Raw genomic sequence first — 17,121 nt, 5'->3', positions numbered from 1 at the left:
GCTAGGTTCTGTGCTTCCAAGAACCTGTATGCGAGAGTCTGCAAAAGAGGCAGTGTGGGGGTTACTTTTGCAGCCTTGGCAGCTGAGGCGTCTGGGTTATAATCCCAGCTCTGCTACTACAAACTGTCTTTGGGCAAGTCACCTAACTTCCCTGAGCCTCAGTTTCCTAATCTTGTTTGTTTGGTTAAGATCCTAGTTTTAAATAATCTCCCCACCCAACATCAGGCTCAAAGCCACAACCCCAAGATCAAGAGTCTCATGCTCAGTCAACTGAGCCAGCCAGGCTGATCCTGTTAATCTGAGGATTAAATTAAAACTCTGGACGCTTTGGTTATAAATGTCTTCATTATGGGGTGCCCGGGGGGGCTCAGTCGGTTGATCGTCCAACTTTGGCTCAGGTCATGATCTCACGGTTAGTGAGTTCGAGCCCTGCATCGGGCTCACTGCTGTGCAGACCCCACTCTGGATCCTGTCTCCCTCTCTCTCTGCCCCATCCCCCCCCCCACACACACTCTCTCTCTCTCTCTCTCTCTCTCTCTCTCAAAAATAAGTATTTTTTTAAAAATGTCTTCATTATGACTGGAAGAAATCTCTTTCAGGACACCCTGCCTCCTTTTGCATCAATTTCTGCCACCAAGCAATGTTCTGATGGCTGAAAGACAAAATAAAATGCCCAGGACAACACGGAGTCCAGAGCAGACATTGTAATACGTCAGGATTTCCAAAGTGTGATCTGTGGCCCACCAGCATCAGAATCTGGGAGTGTGTCAGAAATGTAGGTCCCTACACTTCAAACTTACTGAATCAGAATGTCTGGGACAAGGGCAATGAAATTTGCATTAGCAATCAGAATCTCTGATGGTTTTCATGCGTACTCGAGTTTGAGAAGCATGGCAACTAATGCAATCGTATCGCTGTTACCTGGAACCGGCAACTCCTGGGGGCCCTGCTTCTAAGCCCAGAGGTTATCTGTTATGACCGGGTTAAAGCTTCAGTCAGCAGAAAGGCACACGGTCTATCAGAAACTGGTATGCTTCCTAATGGCTGAAGCACAGGCCTTGGGCTTAGACAAATCACAGTATAAATTTTGGTCATTCTACCTACTTGCTTAGCTGTGGGACCTCAGACATGTGGCCCAACCTCTCTGAGCTGCCTTCCTCACTTTTAAAATGGTGACAAACAACCTCGACCTGCCAAGGTTGTTGGGATAATCTGAGGAAGTGCCTTATGCAAAGTACATTTCAGGTGCCCAGTGGGAGGAAGAGGGGGGAGGGTGAAAAACAAAACAGGAAGTGCTTCACTACCTCCCCAAGCCTCCTGGGCTGCCACAAGAGCACTGGTGGTGGAATCTGTGTCCTTCCTGGCCACCTAGAACAGGCAGAGACCCTCTCTGAAAGGTTGGTCAACCACCCAGTTCCTTTGCAGAAAAGGAGAGTCGGCCAGGTTTCCAAGGAACAGAAGCAGGGGTTGTATGGGAAATGGCTAGATAGCTGCCCAGGGCCCATACTGAGGGACCTGGGACCAGAAGGGTCACATCTCTCAGGGCCAGGCCTTGCAGAGTAGTGGAGACAAGCAAGCCATGGTGGGTGAGAACACAGACTCGGAAGACAAGCTGTTTGGGTTTAAATTCTCGCTCTGCCAACTACTGGCTGCACCTGGCTGGCGAACTCCTGCTCACCCTTCGAGACCCAACTCAAGTATCACCTCCCAGGGCCAACTTAGTCATCCACTTCTCCCGGCCCTCAAAGGCTCCTGCCCACACACTCAAATACTATTCAGGAATTTTCCTGTTGACTTGTCTATCTTTCCCACAGGCCTGGGAGTTCCTTGAGGGCACCCTCACACCTGGCACAAAAGATGTGCTCAGCAAATGCTGATCCAATTTGAATTCCAACTTTCTCAGCCTTCTGAGCTCCCTTCCTTTCCCCACGGAATGCCTCCTACTTGACTCCCTGTGCCTCTCCCTGATACAGGCTCTTCTATTTTTTTAGGGCTTTAACTTCCAGACCCCTTTCTCCTGGAGGCCTGAATCTGCTCGTCGCGGAGCTGACGCTTAAGGAAGGCCTAATAGTAATTTCTCCACCTGTGCTGACTGCAAGGCCTCCCATGGAAGGCGACGCGCTCAGAGCCCATGAGACTGCCTGGTCGGGCATAAGGGCTGTGGGGCAAAGTCAGTTATAGACGAAGCACTCTAGCACAGTGGCTAAGAATGGGCTGTGTGACCAGATTGTCTGGGGTTCGAATCTTGTCTGCCACTTACTGACTCCGAGAGATACACCGCCTCTCTGTGCCTTCGTCTCACCCCCTATAAAATGGGGCTGATAATAAATACCTCACAGGGTTGCTATGAGGACTAAGTGAATTTGTCACATAAAACATTCAGCATCGTGCCTGGCACACAGCAAGTAACTCAATAAACACCATTATCGTCACATGATAGCTAAGCCATTAAACACTGCTGGCAGGAAAAGACTAAAGATTACTGAAGAACACCCTAATGTAGGCAGAAGTTAATATTATATCATTTCCGCCACGGAATCACCAGGTGTCGCCGGGCCCAGAAGGTCTCCCCTGAAGCAGCGGGCCCGGCCCCGTGCTGATCGTGGTCTAACGGTATCAGAGCCGTGTTGCCCGGTCTCACTCATGGACTGGGGCTCCCTAGGAAGAGCTGCGTCTGCACGTCCTCCCAGTGAAGGGTGACACAGAGCAGGGTTGTGGGGGATCTCTGCCAAGTAAACAAGCTCGCCATGTAACCTGAGTCCTTGACCAAGGCCCCAAGCACAGTCCTTCCAGGGAGGCCCATTTCACTGGTAAGGCAACTCCCCGTCGCCCATAACGCACACCCCTACACATCGCCCCAGATCCCTCCCGATCCCACCCTTGCCAGGCGCTAGGAATACAGAGCGGAAAAGGCAGGGGCACTACTAGAACTCCATCTAGGAATAAAACCAGGTAACATATATTAGGCACTTCCAGTTTGGTACTATTATGGTTCCCATTTTCCTTAGGCAGAGACAAAGGCTAAAAATTAAGGACTTTGCTTGAGGTTCCTTGGGTAACTGGCAGAGCTGGGATTCAAACCGACGCAGGCTGGCCCCAGAGCTCAAGCTCTTGATCTGTGTCGACGCAGGGAGACGTGACAGGGTGGAAAACTGCATCCAAGGTGACTTACGCCCTGACAGAAGGCAGTCGGGGTGGGAAGTGACAGGGGCTGTGGGAGTGCATGACAGGTGGGTGGGGGGTGATCGAGAAAACATCTAAGGATAGCTGTGGAAAGAGGAATAGGCTTAATGGATTTGGGACATGTGTCAATGTTGCTCTGAGTGACACCCGCCTCTTTGAGTCGAGCACTGAGTATATGCACCACACGTGCTCCGATCGCATCGTCTCTCATTTCATGTCTGCCATCACCCAGGGAGGAAGTTGTGACCCCCACTTCACAGGCGGGAAGCCCAAGGCTCAGAGAGAAAAACTCACCTGCTAAAAGGCCCTTTACAACAACTAAGTGGTGGGTGGATGCTGGGTTCAAGTTCAAGTCAATCCCATAGCCCCTGCTCTTAACGCTTAGGCCCCACCGTACAAACAGGAATCAGTGAGTGTGTGGTAGGGACCTGATGCAGAAGGTGGGAAGCCACGTGATGTTCCATCCTAGGCCTGCATTTAGTCTATGTCTGCTCCCTGTGCAGGCTGGAGGCAGACACAACAGCTCCAGCCTACCTAAGCCGTGTGTGTGTGTGTGTGTGTGTGTGCGCGCGCGTGCGTGTGTGTTGGGGTGGTGTTGGTAATTAAGAACCTTGTTAAAGGGTCTCCCAACTATATGGGGAAGTAAAATAAGCAAGCAGCAGTGGGGTGGGGTGATGGTGGAATTTCCTCCCCTCCCCTGCTTAAGTGCATTCACCAGAACCAGAAATCAGGGCAAGAGAAGGCCACACACACCTGTTCTTTCCAGCACGTCACCAGGCTTAGAATGACAGAGCCACAATGGTAATAATGTTAATAACGGCTCCCCCTTACTGAGGACCTACTATGTGCACCATCCCAGGAGCTTTACATGAATCATTTCAACCAATCCATGAGAAAGGAGGTACTATTATCCCATTCCACGGGGCAGAAAACCGAGGCTCAGAGAGTCACTGGCTCAAGGTCACCCAGCTGGGACTAGAAACCACGTCTGTTGACTGTAAAACCCACATCTTAAACAGAAAGAGCACTGAATTAGGAGTCCAGGAGATGAAGATCTAAGTCCTGCTTCCAACTCCCTGTGTGGCCTCAGGCAAATCTCCTCCCTGTTCCGTCCTGAGCCTTTGTCTCCCCAGGAGAGGTTGGTCCAGAAGGTGTCTCAGCCCTTCGGTGACCCTGCGAACTGCCACGCCCTCTCGCTGTCTCCCTCCGCCCCCCCCCCACCACTCTGGGAAGCCATGCAGAAAAAGATGAGCTAGTGCCTTCTCATGGCTGCCTTATGATCCGAAGCAGCTGGAACACCCAGAACCACAAAGCCACAAGATTCCCTCGCGCCGGGCCGTGGGAGCGGGAGCCCAGAGGGCAGAGGGGCCGGGCATCCCCGGGGCAGCCACCACTTCCTCTGCCCTCACTTCTCGGCAGGGTGTGCGGAAGTGGGGGAGGCAGGCTCTGGCTCTGTGCCCTTCCGGCTCATTTCTCTGGGTCCCCGTGACCTGGGGTGGTGGGAATGCGGTCACTCTGGGAGAATCCCGAGATCTCACTCTGGAGGGCTAAGTTCAAGGGGAAGTTTTAAGACGAGAACCTCTGTTGGGTTCCAAAGGCGATTTTTGCCCACCATGCTCTGCGGCCAGAAGGTCCTGTGCCATCTGAGATACCCTGTCTCCCTCTCTCCATCCTTCTTAGGAGAAGTCTCCCCTTCAGGACGGGTCAAAGTACTAGGGTCCTGCTTCCCTTTTACCTGCCGCCCGCCTCCCTGCCTCACTCCTGCCCCCTGTGGTTCATCCGCACAGCAGCCAGAACCTTGCCAAAACCAGTCACACTCTCTCTCTCTCTCTCTCTTTCTCTCTCTCTCTCTCACACACACACACACACACACACACACACACACACACACACACACCAGCTTGGAGCCCAGCAGTGGCTTCCCATCACTCTTAGAATGAAATGCCAACTCCTCCAGCCCCTGTCCCCACACCTGACAAGGCCCTCCATGCCCACCTTTTCCCACCCCTCTTCCCTTGCTCTCTCTGCCCAGCCACGTCAGCCTTCTTACTGCCCATAACATCCAAACCCCATGTCCCTGTCTCAGGCCCTTTGCACTGCTGTTTCTCCGTTCAGACCTCTCCTCTCCCACATCTTTGCCCAGCTGCCCTCTCCTCATCCTTCAGGACTCGGCTTAATGTCACCTCCTTCCTTGCCCACCCATTTGAGGAGCTCCCTCCCCACCTCGCAGCTAACTCTCCACCACATCACTCTGTTTTCTTTCCTTTCTCTGAAGTGATCTTTGTGGTTGGTTGGTTTGCTTGTGTAGTCTCTGGCTCCCTCACCGAGAATACCTCTCCTCAAGGGCAGGGATTTTACTGCCTCATCCACTTTGGTCCCTACCATGAGGTGGGACCTCATTTCATCCTTACAACTGTGCAGGTGAGGGTGCTGGAGTTCAGAGTGGTGGACTGACTGGCCTAAGGTCACACAGGATGCAGACCCAGGTCTTCCTGATACCAAGGCCATTTCTGCAAAGCCTCCGTGGACAAGGCTTCCAGGGGCCCACTTTGGGGGGGGGGGCTCTCACCCAGAGAGGACTTATTCACAGTGAGGCTCCTACCAAGGATAGCAAGAATGAAGGGCCTGCCTACTTCCTCAATGGTCCTCCTTTGGAGATACGGGGCAGCTGGGGCTCGCCAGTGGGGCAGGTACAATCCTGGAGATGAAGAAGCATGCCGTGAATGCCTCCCAAATAAAGGGAGCCCGCTAGAAACTGGGGAGCTGGGGAAACCTTCAATCTACCCCATGTTGTGCAGAAGGGGAAACCTAGGACCAGGGCAGGGAAGGGATCTACCTGAGGTTACACAGCCTGGCAGAGCCTCACGGTCTGGGGTCTCCAGAGCCAGGGGCCCCTCCCTCCCCTGAGAAATGACAGGGGAAACCCAAAGCCCAGGTTCTAGGGAGAGAGCACTGCCAGGCCCTGAGGGCAGAGGAGGGCTGGCAGAGTGGATCTGAACCACCTGGACAAAGAAAAGACTCACATTCCTTCCTTCTTTCAAAAAACATTCATCAAGAGTCTACTCGAGGCTACATCTTGGGCCTGTCGGCAGAGGTGAACAGCACACTCAGAAACAGACACCTCCCCGGAGAACCACGTGGTGGGTCCTATGACAGTGAAATACACACGGACCCTCTGACTCTCCCAGGATCCAGCCGCGAGAAAGGGGTGTGTAGGTCCACCAAGAGAAAAACAGGAATGTCACAGCTGCCCAGACAGGAGTGTCATCCGTGGACGCATGTGTGCCTCTGCCCAGTGGGACCCCGTGCAGCCTGAAAAGGAGCACATTCCGGCCTGTGCGGCAACGGGGGCAAACTGAACACCACTCACTGTTATCGGAAGCCGGAGGAAACCAGACCCAAGAGTACATATTATGAGTTCATGCAGATAAAGTTCAAAACCAGGCAAAACTAGGGTGACATAAAGCAGATTAGCGGCCACCTGTCACAGAGAGGGATGGAAGGGAGTACATGGGACCTCTCCGGGGAGGAGAAAATGTCCTATGTTTTGATCTAGGTCCTGGTTCTGCCGGTGTATACATTTCTTGGGGGGAGGGGGAGGGGGAGAGAGACAGAGAGCACAAGCAGGGGAGGAACAGAGGGAGGGGGTGGGGAGAGAGAATCCGAAGCAGGCTCCATGCTGCCAGCACAGAGCCCGATGTGCGGCTGGAACTCACGAACTTCGAGACTGTGACCCGAGCGGAAATCAAGAGTCCGATGCTTAACCAACTGAGCCACCCAGGTCCCCCTGCAGGCATATACATTTGTAAAAACTGAGCTGCACAAGATGTGTGCATCTTACTTAAGAAATTATACCACAATTTAAAAAAATGCACGGTCTTGCCCTCGGGAAGCACACAGACCCGCGGAACAGGACTGGCATATCATCCTCATGACCACGATCATGAAAGAGGCTGTGCTGGGACTGAGCTGGCTTCTTCCGAAACAGCATGTGATTAACACTTCCAACCACTGTACGGAAGAGGTCCCACTATCTCCAGATCAGAGGTGAGGAAAACAAATCTCGGAGAGGTGACCGAGTGTCTGAAGTGACACAGCAAACGTGAGGGAGCAGTCTCCACCCCCCTGGTCTCCCTTCCCCACACCTTGAGGTTGCTGGTCCCAGGCACCCCCCACGCCCCTTCCTCTCCGGCTGAACACCGAACACCGCATGAGCACTGAACTTCTGTGAAATAGCTGCTTAGGAAATGCGTTCTTCCTCCGCCTTCCGCCTCCTCCACCCTCCCTCACCCCCTCACTGCCACATATCTCTGAGGTCATTTCAGCCCTGGACTTCTGCCCGATGAGAAGGAGCCCCAGAGGCCGGGCAGCTATGTGTTGGGGGCGAGGGGTGAGTGGTGGTGTGGACCAAGCGGCTTTCTCCGCTCCTGGGCTCCCCTGACCCGGCCTGCGGCCCCAGAGTGCCAGGAGGGCTTGCGGTCAGAGACCCCACCCTTGGCTCCAGTTCACGAGTGACGTAACCCAGTGTCTGGACTCAGAGAATCATGAAATGTTTATTTGGAATAACAGCCACCCCCTCCATCGCCACCGCTTATTCAGTTCGTAGCCTGTGCCAAGAGCTTGAGCCTGTCTCGTGAAGCCTCACCGACGCCCCTCCAAAACAGGTACAGTTAGTTAGGATCTCATTGTACACACAAACTGGAACTCAGTGGGGTGCGGTGGCTTCCCAGGTCTCACGGGGAGGAAGTGATAGCACTGGGATTCAAACCCAGGTCTGCCCGGCCTTCAGCCCTGGGCTCTGAACCGGAGTGTGATGCTTGTCATCCTGCCCGTTATCACCGAAAATGCCCCCTGAGTAGGTCTGTTCTGACCGCATCGCTTTACAGATGGAAAGACTAAGGCCCAGGAAGGGAGAGCCCCCAGCTCAGGGCCACACAAAGAGTTGGTGGCAGGGCTCGGCCTGAAAGCTGCATGTCCACCCTTGTCCTGGCTTTCAGTGACCAGGGCCTTGGAGCAGGCCACGTGCACCTGGATGGGCAGCGTGTGGGAGGCAGGGAGGCCTGGTTCCAGGCGGAGGTAAATATTGACATGACACTGTTTACACTGTAACCCTACTCCGCCTGGCGGCCGCCCCACACCCACCCCACACTCGCCCTGTCCTGTCCCGATCTGTCCTGCCCAGAGGGGAGGAGGCTTACGGGCTAGGAGCTGCTGCTCATATGCTCCTAGGGGCGAGTGGGCAGGGAGCCCGGGACATCTTCGGTCAGGGGGCTGCTGGAGACCTGGGCTGCAGCCCACAGGGCAATGCCAGGAGCTGGGGAGCTGGGGAGCTGGGGAGCTGGGGAGCTGGGGTCTGAGCTGGGAGTCACAGGGCTCAGTTTCCGTCCTAGCTCTGCCACTGACTGGCACTGGGACCCAAGAACAGTCCGTGAATGGGGAGGAAAGGGCTTCAGTGACTGTCAAGTGCTGTGCAAAGGTGAAAGATAAGTATCAACATTCCAGCCTGGCCACCGTCCAGCCCCAATCAGCTCCCACTGCCTCTGGCCACTGCCCAACAGCCCCATTCCCATCCCCAGGGGGGCTTTCCTAGGAGGGCAGAGTTTCTGAAGTGGGTGGCAACTTGGGACTGAAGCCAGAATCTTGAGGAATCAGGAGGCCGCTGCCTGGTTCCAGTCCCTAATTCCCTAAGTGATCTTTGAGTGTCAACTTCCACAGCTCTGTAACGGAGATAAACCTACTTCCTGGGGTTCACGTGAAGGTCAGAGAGGTTTACATTTAAGTGCCAGGCACACGGGAGATCCTCATCTTGCCCCTCGATCTTTCCACCTATAAAATGGGGAAGTTGCATCAGATGGTTACAACCAAGCACTCTACAGTTGTAAGATCTAGCAGCCAGGGCCCCCTCTCCGTCTCTGAGCCCCGAAGTTAGATCCTCCCTCAGCTAATTTCCTGAATAGTCTTCAGAAACTTGTTCCCCTGTTTACATCTCCCCCCAAGGAATCCCCCAACAGCTCTGTGGGGAGGAGAGAGTCATTCCCAGGCTTGTCAGTGAGCCAAGACACGCCTGTGGATATTTCTGCCACCCCTGTCCTCGGGGCATCTGGGAAAAGGGCAGAACCCCCAGGCTCTAGACCCCTACTGACAGTGGGATTCAATCAACATTGGTTGTTCGTTAAACCGGGCCCAGACTAAAACTCTTTAAGGACAGGACAGCACCTCCTTGTTTTCATCACTCTAAAACTTGGCTCCTACGAAGCACTCCATTCCGCTAACTGTTGCCAGAGGGAGCACAAATGCCACCTCTTCTGGGAAGCTTTCCCTGATACGTACTCATGGCCGGGTGACTCTGCAGTTGTATCCCCAGGTTGGTAATGTCATATTCTACCTTATTTTAGAGCCACTTGGGAACTTCGTCCTTCTCCTCTATTAGATCAAAGTTCCTTGAGGCCAGGGGCCCCACACATTATTTGCAGGAAAGGAGGTGGGGAGGACGGTCAATGTCCACGCAGAAAGGGGCTTTGTGCAACCTCTCTTCACCGCCCACTCTGGGCAGCGTGCTGGGGGTGTGGGTGGCATGGAGGGGGCAGCGACTAGTGTCTAGACCACCACCAACTCTCCCAGGGCCACTCCAACTGGTTTTCCAGCTCCCAGCCTCACCACTCCCACCCCAAAGCAGCTTGTGTGACCATCTTAGAACACAACTCTGACGACATCACTCCCCTCGCTCTGAACTCAAGGGTGGCTCCCCACTGTCCTTAGGATCGAGCCCCAAACCTTTAACAAGACCCCACCTGCGTGCACCTGCCCCAGCCACCTCCCGAGCATCATCTTCTGAGCCCCCAGACGAATTAATTCCGGAACACACATTTTGTCCCATCTTGCACCTACGGCTCCCTCCGCCTGGAATGCTCTGCCAGGTGCCATTCATTCTTCAGGCCACAACTTTAATGCCATGTCCTCGAGGAGCCTTGTCTGATCCCCAGGTGAGGTTCGCTTATCTGCTCTACAGTACCCCGTGTGTCTCCTTGGCAACAGCAATTGCACTCCTAATTTCCTGCTCCTTATCTGCCTGCCTTTCTGCCACACTGAGGAAGAGAGACCTATCAGTCTCTCTCACCCTGACTGCAGCCCCGATGCCTGGTAACGTGCCAGGCGGACTTGTTTGGTGAACGAACGAATGAATGTGCTAGGGGTGCTCACCTAGTGAACTAAAAAAGGAAAAAAATGGAGCGGAAACACAAAAAGTCATAAACATTTGCTGATGGTTCCTCCCTGGCCGTAGACATCAAAGTGTGGACTTTAGCCAAGCGGGTTCTGTCTTGGCTAATGCCCGAAACCTTCTGTCGAACCCACCCTGTAGCCCTCTCACTCCTCAAATCTTGTCGCTCCCCTGATGGGGTCTGGTCTCTCCAATTCTGCCTAGGAAACCATCTATTTATTCTTTAACAAAAATGAACAACGGGCCTGTCTACCAAAAATCTTAGCGACATCAGGAAACCTGAGTAATCCGGTTATGAGCGTAGATGCTGGCTGCCTGCACGTGGAAGGGTACCACCGGGCTCTGGGAAGCCAGTAGAGACTGGTTCAGGGGACATGTGGCTGGCCTAGCATCTTCAAATAGTAACACTTTACCTTAAGTTCTTAAGCATTCCACATAGTATCCTAGATTGTATCCTCATGATAATCCTGCTAAGAAAACAAATCTGCCCCACTTGGTAGGAAAGGAGGTGCAGAGAGGGGGAATAGTTGATCCAAGGTCATGCAGCAAGCTGGAGGTACATCCAGTGTTCAAACCTAGGCACTGGACCCTGTCCTCAACTCAGCCACTCACAGTAAAGATGATTCCCAACCCTCAGCCATGGCTTTATGCTCAGCCCCTAGGTTGGACTGTGAAGGAACATTCTCAAGAAGCCACAACAGCAGACTGGGAACACTGGGTTGAGTCTCTTTCTCCCCAACCTGTCTGCCTGGTAACGCTCTAAATATATAGGAGGTATGTTTGACCCTATCTTGCTGTGTGACTCTAGGCAATCTTCTTCACCTCTCTGTGCCTGCTGCTGGGTGGTATGAGACAACTGAAGACAGGAGATAGAAAAAGCCTTCTTAGAACCCTCAGGCCAAGCCTGCACTGAGGTCCACCTGAGGACTTTAAGAACTGCCCTGGGTGAGCAGCTGGAAACCATCGGGGAGATTCAGCCAGGACAAGAGGGAACAGCCCCACCCACCCGCCAAAGGAGCCCCATTTGGAACCCGGGGACCAGGGGAAAGAAACTTGGCTACACTGGAGGGGAGGGAATGCGGGGTTTGTTTAAAACTCATGGAGCAGGAGATCCAAGGAATAAACTCTTTAGCTGCCCTGAATCACCCCCACCTCAGGAATGAGCACAGGAACTAGTGTTCAGGGGAAACCAAATGACAGGGGCCAAAGAGGCCTGACGTCCGCCTCCACCCCATCTCCCCCTCCCCCCACTGCCACCCAAACACCCCACCCCCCCCACACACACACGCGTGCGCATTGGGTCTACAATCCACTCCTCAGCCTAAGCCTTCGGCCATCTGGCCCCACCAACATCCCTTGACCACGTTCTCTCCTCCTTCCTGGCTCTCTCATGCCCAGGTGCCAGGCAAGCCCCCTTCTGGCCTTTCCGAGAGAATTTCCTGTGTCTCACGCCCTGGTCCTCTGTTCACACAGGTTTCTCTACCTGGATGTTCTTTCCAATTCAGATGCCACTTGCTCAGTGAAGCTTTCTCTCATCTCTCCAGCCAGGAGGGGGCCCTCGCCTGGCATGATACCTCTGCCCCTCCCGAAGATATGCCACCTAGCATGAGGATCCTGGCAGACATTTACACACTGGCAGAAGCTCCCCTAACAGTATTTGTGACAGTTGTTCCTCCTCTGCACAGGGCATATAGTAAGTGTTCAATGAATCTTCACTGAATGATGAACAAAGAAGTGATTCTTAAGTCTCAATGTCCCCTTCTTCTCCCGACAACATGATACACCGTAATCCTTCTTCCAGACTAACAGATGTCACACGCAACTTCCCAATTTGAGTTTAAGACTGTACAAGAAAGGAAACGAAGCCGTATTTGAGCAAGCACTCCCGCTGTGTTATCTCACCAAATCCCCACTCCACCCCTGCAAGTAAGACTTTTCAACTCTTCTCACAGATGAGGAAACTGATAGTTAAAGATGAGGGTTTGACTTGATCCAAGTCCCTGTGGGGAAGTGGAAGAGCCGGGCTCTGAACCTGAATCCGTTTGATGCTAAAACCTGGCAGGTTTCTTAGGTTGTAAGGCTCGGAAAAGTGTGTCCAAGGTGAGGTGCCCTCTCTTTCTTTGGTGGTTTCTAAGGAGGAAAAAATTCTCTTTCTGAGTAACGTAGGTCAGGGTGGGTTTGGAGGCGGAGCAAATGATATGACCTCAATGTCTCACCCCCTTTAATTGCCTATGTGCTGAGACTTTAAATCAAGGGCCAGGCCATAGGGTGGCCTTAGGGTGCGAGCTCCCTGCCACTGGAACCATCCAAGTAGAGCATTCCAGGGGAGAGATTCCTGACCAAGGAGGTAGGTTGGATCCAAGATGGTCTCTAAGCCATAATTTCATTACTTCTGACTCTGAACAGGCAAGTGATGGCAAAGGGGGAGGCAGATGTTGGCAGGAAGAGGAGAGAGAGAGGAAGGGAAAGGGATGTTGTAAGGGGACTCCAGCTCTGGGCGGAGCAGAGGTTGGTCCTGGGGAATCACTGGGGGACTCTTCATGTCTGCAGGGGTCCCATCTTGCCCCCACCTGGGCCCCTTCAGGCTTGGCAGCAGCATCACAGAGAAACAGAGGTGGCTGTACCGCTGGGACTGGCAGCCATCATCGCTGGCACATGCCCTCCTCAGGCCCTACATGGTGACTTGTACTCACTTCACAGGGCACAGAGCAAGACTAGGAGACAGAATCAGAAGGGCTTGCCCAGGGGAAAGAAAGCAAAGAGAAGTAGGTGGCCTCCGCCCCCAAGATGCAGAAGTGATCTAGGGAGGTCACCTCTCTAGGGAGGTAATTGGAAGGTCCAAGCTTTTCCTTCCAGAGAAAACACCCCTCCCTTAAAAGAGCTCCAAAAAGCCCAGCCTCAACCACATGAGTTTCTCTCTGGGGCTTCAGAAACCCCCATGAAATCTCCCAGCCATGTCCCTTCTCCTTGGTGTCGCTGACTAACCCCTTCAGCAACCCCCTCCTCCGAGGACCCATTACGGGGAGATGCTGGGGAGACCGGATCACTGAATGCAGGGTCCTCAAGTGTCCCCTGGTCTCTGACAGCCGCCAAACCAGCTGCCTCCATTCTCCACTCCCGTAGGCCATAGTGGGATAGACAGTCCCCGAGTGCCCTCGACCGAACCCTCCGAATGCGCTGGGCTCGGCCACCCACGATGCCCCAAGCCGAGCCTCAGCACCAGACCGACCTCAGCGTCCCGGGACACTCAGGTCCAATTGGATCCACCGGCTCCCTAACCAACCCCGACCCCGTTGCGGACCCAGCCGGAATGCCCGGGGTCTCCACGCCCAGCCAGGACTTCCGGACGCCCCAGACCCCAACTGCACCAAGTGTCCCCGAACCGAATCGGCCACCCCGAGCCCTCCAAACCCGGCTGGGGCCAGCCGCCCAGAAGCAAGCTCGGCGCGGCCCCCGACGGAACCGAGGCGGCGCCGCCCGGCCAGCCGAGCCCGGCCCGCGCGCCCCCCGACTCCTCGCCTCCCGGGCGAGAGCCGCAGCCGGCGCCCAGCCCCCCGCGAGCCCGGCCGAGTCCCACCGCGGCGCCGCCGCCGGGGCCGTCCAGGCGGGGCGGGGCACTCACCATAGCTCGCGCGCTCCGCTCCTGCACCGCGCAGCTCCCCGGGCCGGATCCCAGCTCTCGGCTCCAGGCAGCGCTCCTCGGACGGCGCGGCTGGCTGGCCCCGGCCGCGCGCTCGGCTCCCCGCGGGCGAGCGCGGCTCCGGCGCCTAGACTCGGGGAGGCGGGCCCGCCGAGCGGCCAATGGCAGGACGCGGGGGCCGGGCCGCGCAGCCAATCACGCCCCGAGCCTGCCCTCGGCCCCGCCCCGCACAACCTCCTTAACCCCAGGCGCGCCGGGCAGGGAGCGCGGCTGCGTGGGGACCCCGCGGCCCGCGCGGGCGGAGTCTCGGGCTGCGGGGTGTGGGGTGCGGGGTGAGCCCTCGCTGAGCCAGGCTTCGGGGGCAGGCGGAGCCCAGGGAGCGGCTCCGCTGCGGCGGGTGCTCGGCGCCAGGAGCCTCGGCGACCTTTGTCTCCTGCCTGGCGCCTGCTCGGGAGTGTGACCCAGGGCGCTGCAGCTGCGCGTGTATTTATGTGGTGTGCGTGTGTGTGTGTGTGTGTGTGTGTGTGTGTGTGTGTGCGCGCGCGCGCGCAAGAGGGGAGGAGGGGGAGAAGAGGACAGAGAAAAAGCGGGGGAGGCGTGGATCCCGCGTGCCTGTGTGTTTATTTGCGACCGAAAGGCAGAGACTGGCTATATTTGGGGTTTGTTACTTCAAGCTTGCGTGTGTGTGTGTGTGTGTGTGTGTGTGTGTGTGTGTGTGTGTGTGTTTTAAGAGAGCAGGGCGAGAGAAGGAGTGGGAGGGAAGCAGCGAGGAGGACCGATGGCTCTCCATGCCTGTGCGTTTTGGGCGTCCGGGGGAGAGACTGTCTGTACATGTGTGTTGTATAAGAGAGTGAGTGAAGGAGGAGGGAGCGGCAGGGTGTCTGTGTATTTGTATGATGTGTGACCTGTGCCTTATGGGCCTGTTGTACATGCATGTGATATGGTAGAAAGAGACTGTGTCCCTGTTACAGAGACCAAATCCCTGTGGTTTTGTGGTGTTGGGGGTGCATGTGTACATGTGCACACACAAGGAGGCTTGGCTGTGATTTGGTACACTGTGGATGTAGCCTAGTTTGTGGAAAGAGATAAAAACCTTGTGTGTGCAGCAAAAGTGTTTTGTTTGTGTGACTTTGTGATCACTTGTATTCATGTTGTGTTGAGAAAGAGAAACCAAGGTGTAAGGGGTGTAATGAGTGTATATTCTGAAGAGACAAAGCCCTCCTGGAGGAGATGGGGTTTGGGTTTTGAAGGAGGTAGAAGCCGTTCATAAGGCAAGAAGGAAAGACGTGCGGAATCTTGCCCACCAGCCGTGAGACTGGTGGTAAGGGCGTTGAATTGTCTGGGAACAGGTGGATTCTGGGAGACAGGACATCTAGTGCCAGGAGGGAGGGTAAGAACAGGGGACAGCAACCCCTGCTCAGGAGCTGGCTCAGAATGACTGCGCGTGCAGAAGAGGGAAGGTCTAGGCACACAATGCCAGGATTTCTAGGGGACCATCTGTTCCTGGGCAGTGTGTGTGGCAACCTAGAGGGCAGGGAGGGGCTCTGTGGACGTAAATCTCCCCCCTTCCATTCAAGAGTACTCTGAATTCTTTCAGGTGGAGGGAAGGATATAAGGAGTAGGGCCACCTGTCAAAATCCATGTAGCATGTTGAGTGCAGCAGACAGGAAGCATGGTAGAGAGGGGGGCGGGTTGGGCCTTGCCCAGGTCTCTGTCCCAGACACTCTCTCCACCCTGGAGGTTGGGTAACATACCATCAGCTGCCCAGGCCTGAGCTAGTTTCAGATTCCTGGCAATTCCTCAAGTATCTTCCTGGGAGGTGTAGCCTGAGGCCTGGATTTTGAGATCCAGGAAAACACAAAATTGGAACCCAGTTATCCTGAGTTATCCAACAATGTGATTGTGGGGGATTCCCTTCTCTTCTCTGGGCCTCAGTTTTCTCCTCTGTATTCCTGCCCACCTCCCTGTACTGATGTGAGGATTTAACAAGTTAATGTACACGCAAGTCCCTTGTAAACTACAAACCACTGGAAAATGCTAAGCATCGTTCCATTTATACAAAGTTCAGAAATAAGCAAAATGAATCTGTGCTGTGGGGAAGTCAGGCTACCTTTGGGGAGGGAATAACTGGAAAGGGAAAGCCAGGGACACTTCTGAGTGCTGGTAAGGTCTCAGGAAAGAGGGGCTGGGTATGGGATGTGCTCACTTTGTGAAGCCTCCTTAGACTCTGTGTATTTTTCTTTCTACAGGCACACCTTGGAGACATTGCAGGTTTGGTTCAGAACCACCACCATGAAACAAATACCGCAGTAAAGCAAGTCAAATGAATTTTTTGGTTTCCTAGTACATTTAAAGTTATGTTTACACTATACTGTAGTCTGCTAAGTGTGCAAAAGGCATCATACCTAAAAAAAGAACCCAATGTACATACCTTAGTTAAAAGATACTCCATTGCTGGAAAATGCTAAACATTATGAGCTTTCGATGAGTCATAATCTGTTGCTGGTGGAGGGTCTTACCTCTACGCTGATGGTTGGTGACTGATCAGGATGGTGGGTGCTGAAGGCTGGGTGGCTGTGGCAATTTCTGTTTTTGCTTTGTTGGTGGCAGTTTCTTAAAATAAGACATCGGTGAAGTTTGCCTTATTGATGGGCTCTTCCTTTCATGAACAGTTTCTCTGTAACATGTAACGCTGTTTGATAGTATTTTACCCACAGTAGAACTTCTTTCAAAATTGCAAGTCAATCCTCTCAAACCTGCCACTGCTTTATCAACCAAGTAATATTTATGTAATATTCTAAATCCATTGTTGTCTTTTCAACAGTCTTCACAGCATCTTCCCCAGGAGTAGATTCCATCTCAAGAAACCGTGATCTTTGCTCTTCCGTAAGAAGCAAGTCCTCATCTGCTTGAGGTTCATCATGAGATGGCAGCCATCCAGCCCCCCTTTCAGGCTCCACTTCTAATGCTAGTTCTCTTGCTGTTTCCACCCCATCGGCAGCTGATCCCTCTGCTGACGTCTTGAGCTCCTCACGTCATCCGTGAGGGTGGGCATCAACTTCTTCCTAACTCCTGTGAA

At 54.1% G+C, this 17,121-nt stretch overlaps 1 protein-coding gene and 1 long non-coding RNA gene across 3 annotated transcripts in view; one reads left to right on the top strand and one right to left on the bottom strand.

Moving 5' to 3' along the window:
- ECE1 (endothelin converting enzyme 1) overlaps positions 1-16,509 on the bottom strand; it is a 115,852-nt gene extending 99,343 nt beyond the window's left edge. The window contains exon 1 of one of the 2 annotated variants that reach the window (XM_047082660.1): positions 16,474-16,509. In XM_047082660.1, coding sequence (XP_046938616.1) covers positions 16,474-16,494 — 21 coding nt within the window. In that variant the 5' untranslated portion in view covers positions 16,495-16,509. Of the gene's footprint in view, positions 1-14,024; positions 14,134-16,473 lie in introns of those variants that run through there. The other variant, XM_047082661.1, reaches the window with a different exon arrangement.
- Positions 7,427-16,706, top strand: LOC124514589 (uncharacterized). The gene is made up of 3 exons (XR_006962629.1): positions 7,427-7,847; positions 11,876-12,328; positions 16,292-16,706. It is a non-coding gene; the product is annotated as an uncharacterized LOC124514589 (long non-coding RNA).
- Positions 16,707-17,121: the final 415 nt, after the last annotated feature.

Source organism: Lynx rufus, unplaced genomic scaffold, assembly GCF_022079265.1.
Source record: "Lynx rufus isolate CCGP_SWC_20201006 ecotype Redwood Valley unplaced genomic scaffold, mLynRuf1.p SCAF_2, whole genome shotgun sequence".
Classification (NCBI taxonomy): domain Eukaryota; kingdom Metazoa; phylum Chordata; class Mammalia; order Carnivora; family Felidae; genus Lynx; species Lynx rufus.
The sequence above is the reverse complement of the archived record's forward strand: the minus strand, read 5'-3'. Positions and strand labels throughout refer to the sequence as shown.